This window comes from Carassius gibelio, chromosome B3, assembly GCF_023724105.1.
Source record: "Carassius gibelio isolate Cgi1373 ecotype wild population from Czech Republic chromosome B3, carGib1.2-hapl.c, whole genome shotgun sequence".
In the NCBI taxonomy this organism is placed as follows: domain Eukaryota; kingdom Metazoa; phylum Chordata; class Actinopteri; order Cypriniformes; family Cyprinidae; genus Carassius; species Carassius gibelio.
This window is the reverse complement of record NC_068398.1, coordinates 8,538,959-8,561,571: the sequence shown is the minus strand read 5'-3', so window position 1 is coordinate 8,561,571 and position 22,613 is coordinate 8,538,959. Positions and strand designations below refer to the sequence as shown.

At 35.6% G+C, this 22,613-nt stretch overlaps 1 protein-coding gene across 4 annotated transcripts; it reads left to right on the top strand.

Moving 5' to 3' along the window:
* Positions 1-3,621: 3,621 nt before the first annotated feature.
* LOC127952815 (choline transporter-like protein 2) lies at positions 3,622-19,951 on the top strand. 4 transcript variants are annotated; one of them, XM_052551644.1, is made up of 22 exons: positions 3,622-3,762; positions 8,651-8,699; positions 9,775-9,848; positions 9,986-10,064; positions 10,779-10,863; positions 11,121-11,231; positions 11,362-11,422; positions 11,526-11,646; positions 11,774-11,857; positions 12,266-12,378; positions 12,464-12,595; positions 12,856-12,955; positions 13,075-13,167; positions 13,775-13,859; positions 13,999-14,261; positions 14,370-14,464; positions 14,777-14,880; positions 15,673-15,746; positions 16,027-16,097; positions 16,228-16,316; positions 16,764-16,848; positions 17,447-19,951. In XM_052551644.1, exons 1-22 carry the CDS (start codon positions 3,735-3,737, stop codon positions 17,632-17,634), a joined length of 2,184 nt encoding a protein of 727 aa, XP_052407604.1. In that variant the 5' UTR covers positions 3,622-3,734; the 3' UTR covers positions 17,635-19,951. The 4 variants fall into 4 exon arrangements, with proteins under 4 accessions (XP_052407604.1, XP_052407606.1, XP_052407603.1 ...); XM_052551646.1 differs by having other exon boundaries at positions 3,625-3,762; positions 19,240-19,951; XM_052551643.1 differs by lacking the exon at positions 3,622-3,762 and adding an exon at positions 6,493-6,602.
* Positions 19,952-22,613: the final 2,662 nt, after the last annotated feature.

The following is a 22,613-nucleotide window of genomic DNA, read 5'->3' as shown; positions in this document are numbered from 1 at the left end:
CAAAATCAAATAACGGTCCGATTTTGGTTTTTTGAAATTCCTTTTTCCATTTTTTCGTTTGAAGATCTACATTGAAATACAGACAGGTTGGCCACGTGACCCGGAAGTAATAGTAAATATGGCCTATCAAAATAAAAGCCAAGCTTTTAGAACGGTCATATTATGCAGCGCTAACGTTATACCAGAGTAACGTTAGAAGAAAAATCTATTAATAAATAGCCTTATATAAACCTGGACCGGAATAAATATGTTAGCAACAGTAGTTTATTACAGCTATTTAATATCGTGCCTATCCAGACATCACCAGTCACGTTTAATGAGCGCATTGTTTGGCTCAATACAGTTGGTAATATAGGTTAACCTAAGAACTTATTGTGTGTGCAGAGTTGTTACTGTTAGCGCTATATTATATAATTAAATTTATATTTAATGTGGTTTCCACCGTAATGAATAACTGTTCCCCCTTTCTACCAGCAGGTGGCAGTATTTAAATGACTGACTGTATGGTGTCTTTGGTAACTGTTTTAAATCAAGATTACTGATACAGATGTATTTATTGTTGTTCATTGTATTTTGTTTTTATTTGCCTAGTTATCATCATCATCATCATCATTCACCCAGCCCAGAGTTAAACCTGCTTCTGTTTTAACCTGATTATAACACTGCACTGCTATCAGCTTCTTATAGCAGCTCAGACAACAAACTCACATCAGACATGTCCTAATCCTAATGTAGGCCATCTAGCCAAAATAATGATTTACCAGTGTGCTATATACTTTGTGAATCTTTCTTCTCTATACACATTCCAGTTTGTATAACATACAAAACTCTGATTGTGTCATGCCAGTGAAGAGAATCCATAAAAGTCTTAAAATTTTATATAGCACATACATGCTTTCAAGGGCATTGCATGTACAATCAATGGCTGCAGAACATTTGTTAAGCCCTAAGGTAAGAACATTTTACAAGGTCCTCAAAAGAAAACCCCAAAACATAATTACATTACTAAAAACAGGCTGTCAACGCTGATTACATCAGGAATAACTGCAACAAAACGTTTCCAGTAACTTTTGATATGTCCTGCTTATTGACTTGGACGAATCTTTGCCCATTCCTATGTACAGAACAGCTTCAACTCTTGGATGTTGGTGGGTTTCCTCACATGAGCTGCTTGCTTCCTCATCCTTCCACAACATTTCAATCATTTTAAGGTCATAACTTTTGACTCTGCCTTTCCAAAACATTCACTTAATTCTTCTTTAAGGTAGGTGGGTATATTTTGTCACAATATAATATATATAATAGTATAAAGTATAAATTGAGTTTGTATCTCCCTTCTGGTACATAGCAGACATTATCAGGCTAATATAGAAGCAATTATAAAAATGGTAAACATAAATAAACTATGATCAGTGGAGCAGTGCTGAGGATGAACTATAGTTTAAGAGTCTGATAGCTTGGGGGGAAATGTTGCTCTGCAGTTGGTGCGGCAGCAGAAACTTCTATATCTCTTTCCAGAAGGCAGCAGGATGAACAGGCTGTGGCTGGGTGGGTACTGTCCTGTTGCAATGGCATATTGGATTTTAATATTTGTATCAATATAAGTGTGATGTAGCTTCAGTGAAGATGTAACCAGCAAAAAAAAAATATATATATATATATATGGATGTTACTGTCATACAATATAGAAAAAGAGGCTTAGAACTACAGAGATATATAGGGGATACATGGGAATGTTTAGAAATATCATTACTATGACTACAATTTTTATTAAAATGTAATTATTGTAGTCAATGGGAATATATAACTATTAACACACTGTAACACTAACAAGTGAAATGAGACAGAGGAAAATTGCTTGAGACAACTGTTGAAATATTTGTTGAAAAATATTCTGAATCTTGCAGATGTGATGGAAAACCCAGTTGTGGCACCGTGCTGCCGCAGCCTCGTTGGATGCCGGGTCTGCGTTGAGCAGTGGGCAACTACCTCGCCGCACTGCCCAAAATGCAGGGACGAGATGTTCCAAGAAAAAAAAAATTTAAATTACAGGGATGGGGGAGATTGTGAATGTTTTGAAAGACACTATTAGTTAGGAGATTGTTTTAGTTAGTTTTTATTTTAGGTTTAGGTTTTAAGTTAAGTCAAATGGTTAAGTTTGGTTATGTTCATCTGTTATGTTATTTTATGCAATTAATAAATTGTTCAATTTTATTTTCTATTACTCTCACTTGCAGAACTCCTTTTGTTGTATTCATTTTATGTTATTTTATGCAAATAATAAATTAATATAAATATTTTAATAAAATAAATTATGTTCACTTTCATGACATACTGCTTGTTGTCTATTATAACACAGTAGAACCACACACCCAACTGGACTGAAGGCCTATATGTGAGACATGTTTTTAAATTTGTGAGTGTTACAGTCAACTAAAACTTCACGCAGTATAATAGCACATGTAAATCAGACAATCAAACATGAGGAGAAAGAGCTCATTTTATTGAGTAGGCTAATGCCTTAAGCAGCTGTGCTAGGAAACGTGATTTGTGAAAGCACAGTTGTAATGAAAATAATGGAAAGTGTTTTAATTACAGAACATAAAGCAATATCTCCATGACAGTAGCTCGCACAAAGCAGACACAGTGCGACACCTACTGGTGTCTGTAATCGTTTTGAACTGCCCTTGATTTTAAACTTCGTTGGATTATTAACGTTACATGGAGGACTGAGAACCTTCACATATGTCATTTTTTATTGTATTATAAACAAACTACTATCACTATTAGTTAACTAGCCAGTTCAATACATTTATATTAACACTGTATAACGTGAGCGAGGTAACAGCGTGTCCTTGGGCTTTTTGAAAATAGATATGATGCGTTAGGATAAAATTATATTTGAGGACCAACACAAGTTTTACGAGGGTGTCAATCGAATGGCAAAGACGAGATAGGGACTGATATTTTGATGGCGGAATCCCAATCTCCCTCATTATTAGTTAGGCCTGCGCATGACGTCACGTGGGAATTCACGTTGAATCGCTGTCCATTACGGTGGAAACCACATTAAATATAAATTAAATTATATAATATAGTGCTAACAGTAACAACTCTGCACACACAATAAGTTATTAGGTTAACCTATATTACCAACTTATAAAACGTTTGTAAAAAGCTTGGCTTTTATTTTGATAGGCCATATTTACTATTACTTCCGGGTCACGTGGCCAACCTGTCTGTTTTTCAATGTAGATCTTCAAACGAAAAAATGGAAAAAGGAATTTCAAAAAACCAAAATCGGACCGTTATTTGATTTTGGTTTTGTCATTTTTCGTTTTTAGATTCAGAACCAAAAACGGGAGAACGGCTCTTTTTTTACCGTTTCTTTGATTTTGGTTTGAAACGACAAACGAAAAACAGGTGGTTTCTCGTTATTTTGTTTTGTGTTTCAATCGAAAAAACAAACTATCAAAACGTACACGGACCCTCAACCTACAGGAAAAAAACCTAAATGTTACTTGCTAGTTGGGTTAAAGCGACCATATTGCCAACAACATCTCGTTTTGAGATCTCACGTGGTTCTGTGTGATTCGGACAACTTCACGTTCAAAACTTACTACTTCAAGTAACGCCCTTTTCAAGTTTCGCCCCCTACTTCAAATCACTCCCCTTTCAAGCCACGCCCCTCTCCTGGAGTCCGCGGACAGACGCGCTTGGAATAAACAGCTGAAATGGATATGGAAGAGAAACCAAAATACGGTAAATGTATTCCTGGTTTACATTTGCTGGTGTTTGTTATTAAAAGTTGTTAGTTTGAGGTTTTTCAGAGAGCCCTTTCACATTTACGCTTCCAAACATAAAGTGAAATGGGTTTTAATTACTTCGCCGCCGCTTAATAAACACTCAGATATCAGCTAATGAAGATGTTTTTGGCTGCACACTATGTGTTAAAGTGATAGAGTGGTGTGGTGTTATATTGAGGCGGTTTGTTAATAAGGCAACGCCTAAAAGTCCCGTTATTAGCTTTGTCAATTCATATTTTACAATATTTTTGGAAGTATTCCTTACACCTTAACAAGCGTGACGTCTGAACACTCTTATCTCTAAACATTGTGATTTTAATTTAGCAGCCGATCGTTTACTCTACATTTGGTGGTTGGAAAATAAATGCTGTGCATTTGGCTTTCCATCACATTGTGTTATGGTTGAAATGTTCATGTTATACTATTAGTGTACATGTTTGTTTATAAGCAGTGGCTCAGGGGAAAACTACATACAGACATATGAAACCACGCAGCTGCCCTGTGCATGAATTCCTTGGACACAACATAGACAGCATGGAAAGGTTCAGTTGTGGCTGTTCAAATAGTTTGCATATGCTTTCTGTCCTTGGTTTCGGTTTAAAACCAGTGTTGCTCTAACAAGAACATTAGGCCTACTGCTTGTGCATTAGGTTAAAACCAGTAGGCTATTTGCCACTATTGCTTTGCAAAGGCTATATCTTGTAACCCAAGTCACAGAGCACATGGTTAGGGGAGGCTGCTCTCACGAGTTGGAGTGCATGTAATTAAAGGGTGGAACATAGGATGGCGCTTTTTAAAGATGTAAAATAAGGCCTTAACCTCTTAATTTTAAACTGGTACGTTTTTCTGAGCTGTACTTATGTGCTATTTCTGCTCCTGAGGGCATGAGTTTGACTGCAGCTGTTTCAAATTAGGGAACGGATAACTTTTACATGCAGTGCAACATCTCTGATAGTTTGCAAGCAATGTTTTTTTTCACTGGAATCTTTTTATATCTCCTAATTGCAATAAGAATTGTCTAGTAGTAGACTAATTTCTAGCATAGTGTTAAAGGAAAATACTAGCTAAATTAGTTTTTTAGAGTGTAGGGTTTGAAATGATTCACTGTAATCTTGTGCAATTCTTTATGAATAAAAACAACTGAGTTCTTCCTTTTATGCACTTTTATATAGAGTTTTTTAGTTTTTTTGTCAGGCTCTAAAAAAAATATAAATAAGCACTGAGTTCAGCCTTCATGTCATTATACATTATTCATTATTCATTTAGCTGATTACTAATGATTGATAACACAGAAACTTTTGAAAACTCCTGGGGAATTCCTGAACTTCTCAGAGCACATTCTGCTTCATTTCCCCAGAAGCCAAACAACAGGAAATCGCAGTGGCATTTCCATAACGTCACATTTGTCTCCCTAACAAAACTGATATCATATCTTAAATCTACAGTGACTTTAGAAAGGTGTAAGCTTCATGTACATTACCAGTTATTTGTCACATCACATTCAGGAAATGAACTGCTGACTGCAGCTTTCCTTCCATTAGTCACTGAGAGAAAAATGGAAGTGCTATTGATTTGTTTTCTTCCCTTTGTTTTTTGTACAGTACATAATTAAAGAGCAGTGGCCTATTTACTGAAATTGTATGAGTGATGTCTATGGATGTTGTTTCACTGTATGTTTTAAGCATTATCATGATTATCATTATGCACTTTTATTTACTTAGATGAAGCAATAATAATGAATGTAGATGATATATTCACTGCTTTGTCCAAAATCTTGTTTAATAACACAGCTGACTTTATTTTAATCATCAGACACAGAATAAGAGTCACTGAAGTCAATTGTTTATTCAAAGAAAAAAACACATTTGAATTATTTCTTCATGCTATTAAGAAATTTTAGGTAAAATAAGTAACCCTTTTTTATTTCTTGATAAATAACTTAATGTACTAATGTAAATAAAACTGTAACTGAAACAATTTTTAATATCGACTTAAAAAAAATATTTTAAAACTTTCACACTTTATTTTTCTTTCTATTTACAAACCAGTAACTAGGAGTCCCACCCCTAAAATAACTCTGATTTGATTACATTTGATTTATGTAATCACTTTCCATTTTCTTTGAATCTTAGCATAGTTGAACTAAAACTTATGCTTGTTTATGTGTTTTGCATTGAATGACATAGGTTCAAATTAATTACATCATAACAGCATGAGTGGAGATTCATATAAATAGGTCTAATTAGATATTGTGAAACCGAAAGAAAGTTTTGTTTCCCACGCTTAGATTTTACACTGATAAACCTACGCAGACAGGAGGCTGTGAGAAGATAGAAGAGAAGATCTAATATTTGTCTGAAATATTTTAGTCGTGCTGCTAATGCAGTTTAGGAAGGTTCAAGAGACACTTGCTCGACAAAGTTGCTTTGCAACAAAATCGCAAAATGAATGAAAGTCATTGTCATCACACCCAGCTCAGATGCCTCCTTATGTTAGACACAAAAGAGCTCCATTTAATCCTGCAGAGACGAAACGATGAGAAAAACAGTTCAGAAAGGACACGGAGCCAAGTTTACAAAGATCAAATGAAGGAAATCCAGTATTTTCTTGCTTGAAAAGGGGTGTTTAGTTCAGCTTGAACATGTTCTGGACTGGTTGAACCAGTTTTCAACAGCAGCAGACTGGTTTCCCGCTTGAAACCAGGAAGTAACAGTCAGATAGTGGACATATCATATCATCAGATAGAGCCGTTGAACATAAAGATGCCGGTGGAGGAAGGTGCTTACAAAAACAGAGGTAATGTCACCTGATGTTGATGGTATCTTCTCTGGAGGTGTCTGTGTTTTCGTGGTTTTGGCTTTTGGACAAGCCCTTTGAAACTCTCACTGAGCAATGTACCACAAGAAAAGTGTTCTCTTGTATGAGTAATGAGATGAGCCGGGAGTATTTCTGTGCAGTCAGCCTGGTGTCATGTCCAGACACGGAGTCAGATGGTTTCTCATAATCTGTGGGATATTTCAGTGGTTGCATTGTAGGGCGATTTAGTTCCCTGAAGCTGCTCTAATGGCACTGCTGTTGGCTTTTATTCCATTTGCATTCATTCGGCATATCCGAAGAAGTGTGTTAACACTGCATTAGTATCATACTAGGCCTTTTGTCCATCTTCACAATACCCTGGTCTGCCCAGGAAGTCTGTGCATGCCTGTCTCGGAGGGTGTGGATGTTTACAGTCGCACGCCACAGTAGAAATGTACTTACTTAGGACGCAATAAATCATTGTAATGGTGGGGACAAATTAACTTATTTACCATAAAGATGAATATTAGCAACAACCTTGACGCTTTTAGTAAAGTGACTTTTTTCTAAATTATTGTTTTAAAATCGGCACAAATAGTTAATAATCTATCAAGATTGTTTTTTTCTTTTCTTTTTTTGAATGAATGAATGAATCTTACCTGTATATTACATGTTACATATGTTTATGACTGGCAAATATGCTTTACATAAAGTTTATTAGTTGGTTTGTTAAAGCTGTAATTTAAGTGGATGGGAATGTGGTTAATGCAATTCAAATGCATAAATCTTTAACTCTTTTAGGTCACATTTTTTGTGTGTTGTTGGTTGTGATGTTCCTCATGAAGTCTTTTTTGTGAGTAATCATGTGTAAGTCATTTTATGTTGATTACTTGTTAAGTGTTGTTCAATCAAATGCATTTTGTTAAGTTACTATGTATGCTTTTCGCTAGTGTTTGAGACCCAAACGGAAAAGATTTTCATGAACTCAGTGGAAAATTCTACCAGTTTTCTCCACTAAGAGCACTTTCACATCTGTTCTTTGTTTATTTCAGTTTACATGACTGAAGATCAGTGGCCCCAAAAAGTGGGTGTGCTTAAAAATCTCTGAATGCCAGTATATCAGATCCAAAAATATCCAAGCAAGTGGATTTTGTCACGGCAAGTGGCATACAAACTTTTTTTTGCACTTGCCGTTAGTGGTTTGAAAACCTAACCTAACCCATATATAAAACCTAATAGATGTTTGTGTGTAATCTTTTCATGAAAATGTGCTTGTGGTGTAGGTAGTTTTATATGTCATTTAGATTGACGTATTCTTTTCCAATGTAGTGACAGACATTTTTAAGCATGACATCATTCAGGCATGACGTATTTGCTAAATTAACTTAACAGGGCACCTTGGTCACTTACTGTTTAGCACAACATTTCATATCATGTGACTGACTTATTTTAAAGGCAAACCCTGGCCGTAGATTTTAACTGACAAGCAGCAACAACTGTACTGTAATTAAAAGCATGCATATAACTGAATGGAAAATCTCTTCTTGGCTTACTCGACTTACCCTTTCCAATCCATTATGTGGTGGGAGGTTCGTTCCAGGGCTGTAAAATAAGAAGTATTTCCAAAACAGTGTGCGTTGGATTATGTTATTTCTGGCACAAGACTAGACTTTTGAATTCCCGATGGAAATGTGAGTGGTGTTTTCCGGGTGCATAAGTCACTACCAAAAGACAAGGGTGTTCTGAGTGGTTTTAAGCATGCTTCTACACATTGTTAGGGTGTTTTGGGTGGTTGCTAGGGTGTCTAAGCTGGTCGTTTACTGTGTTTAGGAAGCTCTTGCTCACTCACTATGCTGGAATGACATTTTCTAGGTGTGTGTGCTGGAGAAACTCCTCTGCTGCAGATCAGCAGGGGTTATGCAAACATGTGCTTAGTTGGGTAAATACAGCTTCAAATGCAAGTTCATGGGCTATATGTGAGTGGTTTTCTTTATTGACTCTTTTAGTTCAATTGTATTTAATTTAGTTTTTCTCTGTTGTTCTCACAGGAGAGCCCAAAAAATTTGACCCCGACTTCAAAGGGCCCATCCAAAACAGGTAAGAAACTAGTTGATTTCTTTGATTTTTGTGACATTAAAGTAATTGTTCACTTTAAAATCACCAGTTACTCGCTTTCATTTAGGTTTCACTTTAGGTTGTTTGTTTACATTACATTGTGCTCTTGATTTCTATATAAGAAACTATTACCCATTGTCAAACTCCAAAAAAAAGGAACAAAAAGCACCATTAAAGTTTTGAAACAATGGTCCATGCATTGATTCGAAGTCTGAAGTAATACAGCAGATTTGTTTCATGAACGAACCCAAAAGAGTTTTTATAAAAAATAAATAAAACAAATTCAGCTTTGATATCAAACCTGGCATTTGCAAACAGCGATGTTTGATGCTTCACCTTATGAAATGTTGTGCAATGGTCATTCTGTATTTGTCCTGTAGCTTTTAAAGGGGTCATGTTCTTGATATTTAAAGAGCCAGTAAGATGAAAATTCTAAGCTTCCTATCACTGTTTATAAGTCCTGTACATTAGGTTTAAATCCACCCAAGGTTAAAAAACATTGTCATTTTGTCAAAATATCATTTTAAAATTACCTCAATTCTCAGAGATCACCAAACGGTTTGCGCGAAGCTGTTCAAAAGATTCAGTTTCCTTATACCCCACCTTTCGGTAGCATACTGTGTTCTGATTGGTCAACTAACATAGTTTTGATTGGTTGTTCTGCACGCAACTTCATGGTAAACAATGCGTTACCATCTGTTTGGGGTGAATTATGTCTTATTCCTCTCATCGCGAAGATGAATAGAGAAGATGCGCAAATCACATTAATTTTCAGCGTTTATTGGCCCATCTTCTCAGTTAACAACGGCTCTGTGTAGTAACAGCTGCTCTATGTGAAATCACGCACCTGATGGAATTAACCGCTGATTAGAGAACCGGCTTTACTGACGAGATGCGCATTAACGATCGGCCGATCGTGATCAGAGCACCCCTAATTTTTCTTATTTTTTATATAAACTAGCATTGTAATCTACTGAAACGTTTGAAACTGCCTCTCATGACCCCTTTAAAGCATTTTAAAGCATGTTGAATCAGACTGGTTCTCTCTGCTCCACAGAGGATGCACAGACATTATTTGCTGTATCTTGTTCATGGTGGCCATAGTGGGCTACGTTGCGGTGGGGATACTGGGTGAGTCAGTCTGCATGTAATGTAATGGCTGCATGGAAATGTAATGGCTACATAAAAAGCACTTTAAAATCTGTTAAGAGGTTTGAGAATGCCTGCTCTGTGGGAATGAAATACTCATTTCTGTTTGCGTCTGTCAGCCTGGAGCCACGGTGACCCGAGGAAGGTGATCTACCCCACAGACAGTCTGGGACAGTACTGTGGCCAGGGAAAACTGGAGTAGGTTACACCAAATTTAAGATTATTACTTGTTACTCCGTCTCTTTGTAAAGATTCAGTCACACCATTTGTAAATCTTGACTGTAATGGAGAACTTCAAGCTCTATGCCCCGTGATGCTTCGCATGAATTATGGGAGTAACTACTGTTAAACTGTAAATAATCATTGAAAGGTGCATTAATAAGCATTTTCAAAAAATTAACACTATGAGGTGACATTAATCTTCAAATATGCAAATATAAACAAGTTACTTTCAATAGAGAATTGCAAAATATTAGTGCAAGAATAATATGCACGTGCTAAATATCACTGTAGTAATATGTGTTATGTAACATGCATTGGCTTAATCAAAAAATGCTCACTAACTAGAATAACTAATGAGTGATGATATTTCAGTGTGGTTTCTGTCATTTTAACAGATAAGAAATATTGCATTTACCTTCTTTAGAAACATTCCAGGAAACACTGTTAATCGGGAACAGATGTGAAAATGAAAGTCTGTGAAAACAAACCTGGATAGAGATGTGAGGATTTGGGGAGAAAAAGGAATGATTCTTAGTGCATTCCAGTGAATTATTCACAGGACATGTATCTTAAATATAAAAAACGAATAAAAAAAAATCAGATGTTGGAAGGACTTGGAATGCTTGATGAATTTGTGAATATTGTCATTGAAATGAATCAGTGTAAGCCTCAATGTGATGTGTGTAACAGGAAGAAGCCCTTGTTGTTCTACTTTAACATGATGAAGTGTGCCAGTCCCATGGTCCTCCTCGAGTTCCAGTGTCCCACGCCTCAGGTTTGTGTCCTGTCCACCAGTTTCTGTATTTGGATTGTCGTGCTACTATACTGCTCCTACATTATAGCAGAACTCTGTTTATAGCATCTGAGCTTTCTCTTCTATTATGTGCTTGCATGTGTGCAGTACACAACCAGAGTGCACTGTGAAGAACAGTAGTTCCCACAAATGCAATGCACTCAACTTATCTTTAATTATACTTAATAAATCATATTTTAGTAAAAAAGTGCATGCACGTTTTTTTTTTCTATGTGTAGGTGTGTGTAGAAAAATGTCCAGATCGCACTTCCACTCTGTTAACTGCCATTAAAAACCCACCAGACTGGGAATATTATAAAAGCTATTGCAGAGAAGACCCAGGAAATATGGTAAGTTTGTTTTAAACAAATAATTTTAAGCTGTTGGTTAAATTGTCAGTGTTTTTTATTTAAATTTTTTATTATTTATTTTTTTTTTTGCAAATGTCTAATGACCGCTCAATTCTGTCTCCCTTTAAAGCCAGTGCCGCAAATTTTGCAAAAAAAACTGTGCCCTGCATATCTGATTTCCAGCAAACCATGTAAAACTTTTGCTTTTATTATTACAATATTTACTGTATGGGAAATTATTACTATATTTTTTTCTGTGATTCTGTTTCTTAATCCTATTGTTATCTCCCTCAGTTTTGCAGCGATGTTTTCCATCTCTAGGAAAAAAGGGTGAAGTCATCACTGTGGGCGATAAAGAAACATTTAATGATGGAGACAAAATAAGAGACGCTAAAGATCTGGTGGCTGGAATGAAGTAAACACATATTTACACTACAGTACTCAAACATTTCAAAGATTTCTCATTTATGTGTCACTACTGCAAATGCATTGCAATTCAAGTGCTATTTATTATAAATTCATATTTGTTTTGCCATTCAAAGTAATGCAACAGTAGTGATGGAGGGTCGTCAAGTTGCAATGAAGATCTTTGAGGATTACACAAAGTCTTGGTACTGGATCCTAATGTAAGTTATTCTTCCTTTATATTAGTGAATATACTATATATCCTATTTTTCAATAAAAATATTTTAGGGATTCTCAGTTGTAATTTTACTATTTCAGTTTAAACTAAATATGATATAAACATGATAGTGGTAGAGCATTGTGTTAGCAGCACAAGGTTGTTGGTTCGATTCCCCGGGAACACATGTTAGGTAAAAACTGAATGCACTGTTAAGTCGCTTTGGATAAAAGCATCTGCTAAAAGCATACATTTAATTTAATTTGCATTTTTATATTAGTTATGTTAGTTTTACATTCAGATTATTTGACTACTTTAAGTAGTTACTTTTATAATATATCATATTAGTTATTTTATTTCCATTAATTTCTCTCCCGCTGTGTATTGAGTGTATATCTGTTTCTTCGTGCAGTTGTTTGTTGATCGCTGTGGTGCTGAGTCTGATCTTCATCGTTCTTCTGCGTTATCTGGCTGGAATCATGGTCTGGGTCATGATCTTGTTGGTCGTTGCTGTCGTTGCCTGTGGTATGGCTCAGTTCATACTCTTCAGTATGTTCATCGTGTCTTGTATACTGTTAAACTGTCAATCATTAGTCTGTTTCTTACACAGGTATTGCTTACAGCAGCTTTAAGTATGTCAATCTGAAGGACACGGTTGGATCTAATATCACCCTGAAGGAGCTGGGCTTCCAGCCTGATTTCTCTGTGTACCTGCACATCAGACAGACCTGGCTGGCCTTCAGTGAGTAGCCACACTCTTACTGTGGCTCGTATTTGGAAATTTGAAATCAAATGCACAGCAACACACGGAAAACCACCTACAAAACCCTTTGCAGCAAGTTGCATGGATCATTTAGTTGTCAGTTTCTTTCTGTTTAGCTGTGGCTAGTCTTTCTTTCTCTCGCTTCTCTAAGGAAAGCCAAGTAGTTTTGTTGTGGTCCTGGTGATTCATCAGTTTGTAACCGTTTTAAATGTGAAAGTAACTCCTGTTCCTCTCTGCAGTCATCATCTTGGCTATTTTGGAGGTCATCATCCTCGTTCTCCTCATCTTCCTCAGGAACCGAATCCGGATCGCTGTTGAGCTCATGAAGGAGGCCAGCAGGTTTGTGTTTTTGGGAATCAGTTCTAAAGACATGACGTTTCCACATCAACATGTTCTTGTTGTGGGGATTCTGCCTGTTAAGTTTAAAGACATGGTCCTTTTTTTCCCCCCTCTTTCAGGGCTGTCGGTTGTGTGATGTCTTCGCTGTTCTACCCTATTTTTACCTTCTTCCTCCTGACCATAGTCATTGCGTACTGGGGCATCACTGCAGTGTATCCTTGACTCGAGACTGGAACCGAAACATTAATCAGTGTTGACAACATTAGACAGGAACTTGCTTCTTACAGTCACTCACTTAATCTGAGTTAAAATCACTCTAATGGAAGGTCAGTGGGCAAAAGGTCACCTGCTGAGTCCATTACATGATTTAAGAAACATCCAGAAAAAGAACAGGGCACTGTCAAACATCGACCAAAAATAAATTACATTAAAAAATAATAATAATAAAGATTTATGCATATTAAAAAAGAATGCACAAATACTTTTGAATGACCATCAGTCAATATATCTAATAAACCTTAATTAAATTTAATATATAACTTTAAGTTTCATAATAAAAAAAAAGATAAATAAGATATAAAAATATTAAATCTGCATACACAGACACTTTTTTAGGACTGTCAGTGGAGTTATATATATTTATCTATTTAAGAAGATAATGTTAGGGATATTTTATAGCAATAAAGTTCCCTCCAGCTCAGCCCTAATAGATGTATATGGTAATCTTATATTCAAAACACTTCTTTAAACCCAGTATTGTCTATAAAAAGTCACATGTTTAACATCACACCAGTGCTAGTCCTTAATGGCTCTCATCAGGTTCCTCTCTACATCCAGTGAACCTGTTTATAAGGTTTTCAACGAAACCGTTTGTTCGCATACAAGACAAACCTGTCAACCTGAGGTGCCTAAATACATATTCATGCATGATCATAGTTAAAATATTACACACATTACACTGTATTACACACTTTAAATATGACTTTTTTTTTTACTGTCCTAAAGTGAATGATCCCTGTTTCTCATTTCTCCGACTCTTCTAGAACTTCACTCTTTCTCATTTGAAGAGAGACTGTCCGCGTTCTGAGTGCCTGTTTGCTTTCTATGGTGGTGAAACACCATATCACAAATACCTGATCTTGTTTCAATTCTACAACGTCTTCCTGTTCTTCTGGTGTGCAAACTTTGTCACTGCTCTGGGTCAGATGACTCTGGCAGGAGCCTTTGCATCCTACTACTGGGCTCCTAATAAACCCAATGACATGCCTGCGTACCCGCTGTGTGCCTCTCTGGGCAGATCCCTCAGGTATGGCCTTGGAAAAAGATGTATGCAATATGCATGTTAGCATAGTGTGTCATTTGGGCCCTAAGCATGATTTAGTTGATAGATTTGATGCATTATATCCACACACAGATATCACACAGGCTCCCTGGCGTTTGGTTCTCTCATCCTCGCCATCGTCCAGATTATCAGGGTTCTGCTGGAGTATATTGACCACAAACTCAAGGGTAAAATTTATCTTATTGCTTAATCACTGCACGATGCTGTGGAATCTGTGCATATAATGACTGGTAACGACTACAGAGCTATGATAGTTTCATGTCTATCGGATTCCTCTGCAGCCTCTTTCTTTTCACATAATAAAACAACATCAACTCTAATTCATGCCATTTTAATTTATTTATGAGTAGTCATGTAATTAGCTGGTTAATGTACATTAATATGGTCATTGTTGCAAAATAAACCCTTTTAGGGTGATTGGAGACCCTGCAGCTTCCCTTTTTGAGGTGATCCTCTCTTGCTTTCTCTTGGTCCCACAGGAGCAGAGAATAAATTTGCCAAGTTCTTGTTGTGCTGTTTAAAATGCTGCTTCTGGTGCCTGGAGAAGTTCATCAAGTTTATGAACCGGAACGCCTACATTATGGTGCGTGTTCTTCCACTGCAACCTAAAGGAATAGTTCACCCAAAAAATGAAATTTTGCTAAAAGTTTACTTACCCTCAGGCAATCCTTCATGTAGATGAGTTTGTTTCTTCATCATAACAGATTTAGATAAATGTAGCATTACATCACTTGCTCACCAAAGGATCCTCTGCAGTGAATGGGTGCCGTCAGAATGAGAGTCCAAACAGCTGATAAAAACTTCACAATAATCCACACCTCTCCAGTCAGTCCGTTAACATCTTGTGAAGAGAAAAGTAGTGTTTTTAAGAATTAAACCATCATTAAAGCTTTTTTTTTTAAATTCCAGCTTCTAGTCCATAATACATAATAAAGTTTCCTCCAGAAAAAAAAGTCCATCACCTATTGTTTTCTCACCTCAAAATCCTTCCACATATTTGTTTAGAATGGTTTACACTTGTAAACAGTGTTTGATCCATGAACATTTCTCTCCTGATTCTATGACGTTTCCAACTGAAGTAAAGCATTAATTTAAAATAAAGTATTATTTTAGCCGGAAGCAACAGTTTGAAGTAAAAAATTAGAATGATGAATTTGTTTCTTATAAACACAGCTTTTCACTTCACAAGGTGTTAATTAATGGACAGGAGTTTTTTAGATAACCTGTTGATTATTGTGATATTTTTATCAGCTGTTTGGATATTCACTGAAATGTCAAAGAGGAGGCATTTTTTTCCCCCTGATGCTTACACACATGACCTTTGATTGATCTCTATATGCAATCTTTGCTGAATAAGTGCTTTTTTCTGCCATAGGTTGCCATATACGGTAAAAACTTCTGCCGATCAGCAAGTGATGCCTTCTTCCTCCTCATGAGAAACGTCATCAGGTGGGTGCCGTCTTCAAACTGTAGGCTTGAAGAAATTAAAACTGAGTGCAGGATTTTAACATATTTAAACTGACAGTGCAAAGCTCGTGTTGTGAAACACAAACAATGAAACATGATTCTGGTAACAGCAAAGAAGTGCGTGCATTTGAACATAGACCAATAATTAAACAAATATTTCAAAAGGCAAGGTGCAGGAAGTTAGGCACACACTAGGTTTTGTAAACTGGTGTTGGCTGGCTGAATTTGATGAATGTTTCACGGATGTTTTCACTCATCACAGGGTGGTAGTCCTGGATAAGGTCACTGATTTCATCTTATTCCTTGGGAAACTCCTGATTGTAGGGCTTGTGGGTAAGTTTCCTAGTTTAAACCGGTTATATAACACTGAACTGAACATTAGATTTATATATTACTGACAAAGTTGAACTACATTTTGATGGAATACATCAAGAAACTTTCTCTCTCCCCCGTTTTCCCCCAGGGATCTTCGCTTTCTTCTTCTTCTCAGGACATACGGATGCGTTTAAGACGGCCGCTCCCAGTCTCCATTACTACTGGGTTCCTATTTTGGTGAGTGATCGAGTGTGACTATAAATGATTAAGATGTCTCTTTAGTTCAACAAAACTGAATAAAACCTTGTGAAAACAGTAATATTGTGAAATATTTTTACTATTTAAAATAACCGTTTTCTATTTGAATATATCCTATCATGTAATTTATTCATGTGATGTAAAGCTGAGTTTTCAGCTACGTTACTTGAGTCTTCAGTGTCACATGATCCTTCAGAAATCATCTGCTCAGAATTCTTTACTAAACAAAGTTTGAAAGACATATATTTGGAATAGAAATCAGATATTATTTGTTGAATAAAACTATCACTTTAAAATAAAAACCAAACTTTTGAACAGTACTCCATGCATGCGTGCAACTTATATTCATAAACAAATTAAATGAAAGCTGCAGCTGTCTGTCTGAATATGTATGTCTGTGTTTTTTTTTTTTTTTTTTATCTCCAGACTGTGTTGGTGGGCACCTACCTCATTGCACATGGGTTTTTCAGCGTTTATGCCATGTGTGTGGACACACTCTTCCTCTGCTTCTGTGAGTACTTGCCATTAATAAATGTCATTAATAATTATAAGTATAAATACCAAGCTGACAAAGTCCTCTCTGAAAGGTTGAAAATTAATTCAAAGAAATATACACCCCCTACTTTAAAACTGTAAATTGTGATCCTTTAAAAAAATGGTTTAGTGCTGCATTTATGGAAATATTGAAGCTGTTTTGGATGAAGCCTCATGTCACTAATGATCCGACTGACTGTTCATTGCGCATGGCAGTGCATGTAGCTCGGTTTAAACCTCTCAATCTTAAACTCAGGATTTAATCTGCGTTTCAGTTATGTATTCTGGTATGAGCTGTTTCTAATCCGTGTAAGGTACCTGCTTCACTAAGGTGTGGCATTTCAATGGGACTGATATGCTTTTCTGTCTTTCATCTCATAATAACTTCTTTCTTTTTCTCTTTCCCCTTTTTTATTGCTGTTCCCTCTGTTTCCCCCCATTATTTCTATTCAACACCTTCATATTTTAACATCTGTTCCTCACAAACCCAATTCCACATTTATCATATCTACACATTCTTTGCTCATTCCCTCTGATGTCTTTACGTTAATAAACATCACTAACACCACACAAAGGTGAAGACCTTGAGCGCAATGACGGCTCTGCAGCACGGCCGTATCACATGACTTCAGAGCTGCGTGACATCCTGATGAAGGACACGGATGCGGCTCGGACCCCTACTTCACGTGACGAGACCATGCAGCTGACGGCTCACGAGAAATCAGTGGAAAACTGTGGAAATATAATCTTATTTACTGAGTGAACCACAGGTGTTATTGAACCTTGTGACCATTGAGTTGTCAATCAGTCAATAATTGTGTGTTAAGGGAATAAATAGACAGTCAGGGAAAATTAGCTTCAGAATAACATGAAAATGTATTCACAAGCAACTTTTTTCAATAATGTGACGTTTATCCAAGTGAAACAGGATAATAAATCATAAAAAGGTTACACTTTATGATGAGGTTCCTATTGCTAACTTACTTAACTACTTAACCAACAATGAAAAATGCTTCTGAAGCATTTCTTAATCTTAATAATCTTAATTTAAACAGTAACTAATACTGATTATTCAAACCAAGTTTAAAATGTGAATATTAATATAACATGAACTAGAAATGAACAGTTGCATCTTTGTTTACTAATGTTAGCAAAGATTAAGAAATTCTCTAACAAACGTAACTCATTGTTAGTTTACGTTAGTTAATTTGTTAATTTATGGGACCTTACTGTAAAGTATGGAAGCCTGTTTCCGGCAACAAAAAATAAAACAAGGTAATTGTGACGTTTTATACCACAGTTCTGACTTTATTTTTCTCAATATTGCAAGAGTTAGAATTGCAAGATATAAACGAGCAATAGTGAGAAAAATAGGAAAGTCTGAATTGTGAGATAATCTCGCAATTGTGAGAAAAGAACTCAGAATTGTGACGTTATATTTTGCAATTTTGACTTTATAACTCACAATTGCAACTTTATATCTCACAATTATGACTTTTTATAGCTCGCAATTGCTACTTTATAAACTTACAATTGCGAGTCATATCGCGAGTCATATCTCGTAATTATTGACTTTATAACTTGCAATTTTGACTGTTACTCGCAATTTTGACTTTATAAACTCACAATTTTGACTATATATCTCGTAATTTTACTTTATAAACTCGCAATTGCAAGTTATATCTCGCAATTGACTTGCAATTTTGACTTTATAACGCAATTGCTTTAAAGTCAGAATCGCCAGATATGAACTAACAGTTCTGAGAATTCAGAATTGTGAGATAAAAAGTCGCTATTATCTTTAAATAAAGTGTTACTATTAAAACTACAAATGAACTTGATGAAAATTCTTAATGAAAGTTTGATTCATTGTTTTAGTTGTCTTTGCTGTCAGAAGAACAATGCATTTTGCTCTTTTTGAGTGTATGTGTTTTGCTGCGGTTTCAGTCTATGAAGGACAAATATCTAATGTTGCTCTTTATTTAAGTGTCATGCGGCTTATTTTATTACTGTATCTCCTCCAGATTGCAATCCATAACTTTTAAATGCACTTTAAGGTTGTCTTTTGTTTTTGGTAGCAGTTTGCAACCTACTGTACATACTGTACTTCGGAAAAGCAACTTGTTGCCTTCTTGGAAAGCCTTTATCTTTTTCTGTTGTCTTTTACAATTTCTTTTAGGTGTCTCTTTCTTTTAGTCTTTAATAAATATTATGCAAGAAAGTGCATTTGTTATTTAGGTCTGACTATTGTGTATGAGGTGTTTATTGAACACAGGCATGTCACTTTCCTTTCTTCTAGTGTGCTAGCTAATGGTAAACCATGGGTTGTTTGTTCCTCAACATGTCTTCTCACATTCATTTATCACAGTGGAGGACCTGGAGAGGAACGACGGCAGCCCAGAACGACCCTTTCTGATGTCTGATAACCTCCGCAATGTTTTGAAGAAGAAGAACCAGGCCAACTAGTCCTCACTGATGGTCGGTCAGGGTTATATATGTGCCTCGACAGTGCTTGAGATAGAGGTGCCTCAAGTCATTCTCATTATCATGCCTTAGAGAACCAGACAATCATGTCAATCATGAAGCGCATCAAAGTGATAGACCTCAGTATCTCAGCCATATGTTACGATTTAAAATGTGGAAACTTTTCTTTAGAATGAGGTCAAATTACACCTCTGCCTTTCCCCCCAAAGGTTTTAGGTTTATTATTTATATGTACGAAAATCTTTTGCAAAAACTGCCAAATGTTTTAATTAACATTTTAAAGAATAACTGGAAGCCTCTCGGCTTAGATATTTTATTTGGATGTTTTGCCTGTCTTTATATTTATGGTTTTTATATAAAAACACATTGTGTTTTCTTTGCCTATATGTGTGCAGAATCGATCGTAGAAACAATGTTTAGATGTTGTACTTTGATTATCCGTTCATTTCCAGTTCATAGCCCTGTGTACACTATGATAAGTGCCTGCGTGAGGTAAAACGGTTTAAGACTTCTTGACTTTAACCGTGTTCTTGACTATTCAGTGTTTTAAGTGTTTTGTTACACGTTGGTACACCTCAATAAAGGATTTTCTACTATACTTGTGTAAAAAATATATTTTTTTATACTTTAAATCAGTGTAACTTGTTTTTCGTTAGACACTCTGAGGGCTGAGCAGATCATTGGTGTCTTCACCAAATAGCTATAGCTTAATAGATATCTTCCTTTTTTTAGTTTAATGTATATGTAAATTAAATGTTTTATCTCGACAATAACAGCACGTATATAGTACACACACACACACACACACACATACATATATATATATATATATATATATATATATACATACATATATATATATATACATATACATATGCCTATAGCCAACTACAGACTGGTATTTCGATCGAAACATTATTTTACTTTTTTTTATATTGTTTTCCTAAACGCACTGGTTTTCAGTATTTCATATAATGTTATTTTTATTTATTTATTGTATTCCTAAACGCGGTTTATTTATTTTTTCATTTACCGTTTATCACATTTTTTTTATTCTAGTAGATAAAACTTTCACATTCTCAGTCCCCCACAAGGTGGCACTGTTGACCATTTAAACAGAAGTCGATCTTTTTTTCTTTTTTTTTTAGAAGGAGATCCAAACTAGAGCAGACTTTTAATACTCTTTAAAGAAATTGTGTTACAGATGAGTTTTCACTTGATATAAGCGTTTCTCTTGGAGAATTTTTTTTTTACTTTAGCCTTTATCATAGGGCTAAATAATGTAAAATCATTTCATGATTACTTCACAGTATACCACAGTTTCTCTACGTGTCTTGTTTTCCAATTTCAAGACATTTTGCCAAATAACTGACTACTATACATTGTCTAAAAATGCTACAAATATACAGTAGTTTACATGTGGTGACCTAGCATATCTTTAAAGGAATAGTTCACCTAATGGTTTTGATCAGCTGTTTGGACTCTCATTCTGACGGCACCCATTCACTGCAGAGGATCCATTACTTAGCAAGTGATTTAATGCAAAATTACTCCAAATCTGTTCTGATGAAGAAAAAAAAACTCATCTACATCTTGGCTGGTCTGAGGGTGAGTACATTTTCAGCAATTTTTTCATGTTTGGGTGAACTAATCCTGTAAGTTTAACACACAAGTTAAACTTTTAAACTCTGGCGGTATTGTTTAAACTTTTCACTTTTTTCTCAGTATTGTTTAAACTTGCTTCATATGCTGATTCTAACTGCATCTTTGTTTACTTTGTCAGTTATAATTCATGTCAACAACAATATTAACTTTATTTAGAAATTTCAATATAGGATGAGCTGAGCTAAATTAGCTCAAATTCACAATATTTTATAATCTGTAAGAGCTCTTGAACTATTATGAAATTGTTATCGTTATAGCTTGTCTAACCAGAAAAAGTAAATATTCTCAAATTCTACCATTCTGAAAACAGTAGAATATTAGAAAATTACTAAAGTACAAAATCACAATCCAATAAGGAAGTTTTGTTTCCCATAAATAAATGTTGAAGGATGTCTTGAACTCTTATGGGGGTGTAATGATTACATCTATCTAACCAGGAGATAAGCAGTGTTTTCTGGTATTTTGGAATATTATGAAAGCACTAAAATCTAAAATCTCATTCCCCTGGGAAGTTCTGTTCTCTGTTGTGCTACAAATAAGCATGGTGTTAAAACAAACCGTCTTGGGTGACACTGTTTTCAAAGTGCCTGAACTCCCTCAACAATACAGAAGCACAGCTCCCATAGTGACGTGTGAGACCCACATCTCCAGGGCCTGATGTCTTCCTGTTACAGCCAAACCCTGCTTTATAGAGCTCCTACACTTTCAGAGTTCAACACACAGCTCAGATTTCAAGTTATTGTTTGACAACACTGAATATAGGTGTTATGTGTGCCTGGCAAAAATGACATCATATTAGTATAGGTTTTGCTTGTCCTATTATTTTCACAGTACTAGCCATGTCCTAATTACTGTTTGCTTCATCTCTCTTCACTTTGCTACTGAGATAAAACATAATTTGAGATTGGAAAACTCCACTTGCCCTAATGAAGCTCACACGTCTCTACCAGTATGTAAAATATTATTTGGCAATAGCGGCTAGATCAGATGATTGGCAGTGACGACAGTAACCACGTCACAAAAGTCCCACGGGACACACGTTGAGCTCCAATCAGAAAAGCCCTCCTCTCTGGCGCTTCATCTCCAGCCCTGAACTTTATGAGGATGCAGAAGTTAGACTTAAAATATAAGATTGGCTGTCCGAGCCTTCATATGACTGGTACACAGAGTACAAATCAAAGTGTATTTTGAAATATACATTTTATCTCAATTTCATACACATAGCCTATGAATTAAAATTGTATATAAAATATTTTGATCTAATAGCATATAGAGCAACTACTGATGCATTTCATTAATTTCATTATGGCATTGACAGCAACTGCATTATTAAATATATATTAGATATATAAATAGCCTATATTGTATTGTATATATGTAATGTTAATATAAGGGGAAAACAATGGCACAAGTAGTGGTATAATATTTACTTATTTATTTATAAGTAACCTTTTCATGAATGCACGTTTCGTTCAGATCAAAAATAGTTAGTCTAGAAGAATTTCACATCATAATAACCGCCAATAGGCTATTATTAACATTAGAGGTACATTAAGATCAAAAGAACACCTACAAAATCTATGAAAGTAAGGT

What these genes read in the sequence shown, in the direction of transcription:
- LOC127952815 (XM_052551643.1), top strand. Translation starts at nt 6,569, where the DNA reads ATGCCGGTGGAGGAAGGTGCTTACAAAAACAGAG. An exon ending in AGGTGCTTACAAAAACAGAG is followed by an intron (nt 6,603 to 8,650) that starts GTAATGTCACCT and finishes TTGTTCTCACAG; the next exon opens with GAGAGCCCAAAAAATTTGAC. An exon ending in TCTCTGGGCAGATCCCTCAG is followed by an intron (nt 14,262 to 14,369) that starts GTATGGCCTTGG and finishes ATCCACACACAG; the next exon opens with ATATCACACAGGCTCCCTGG.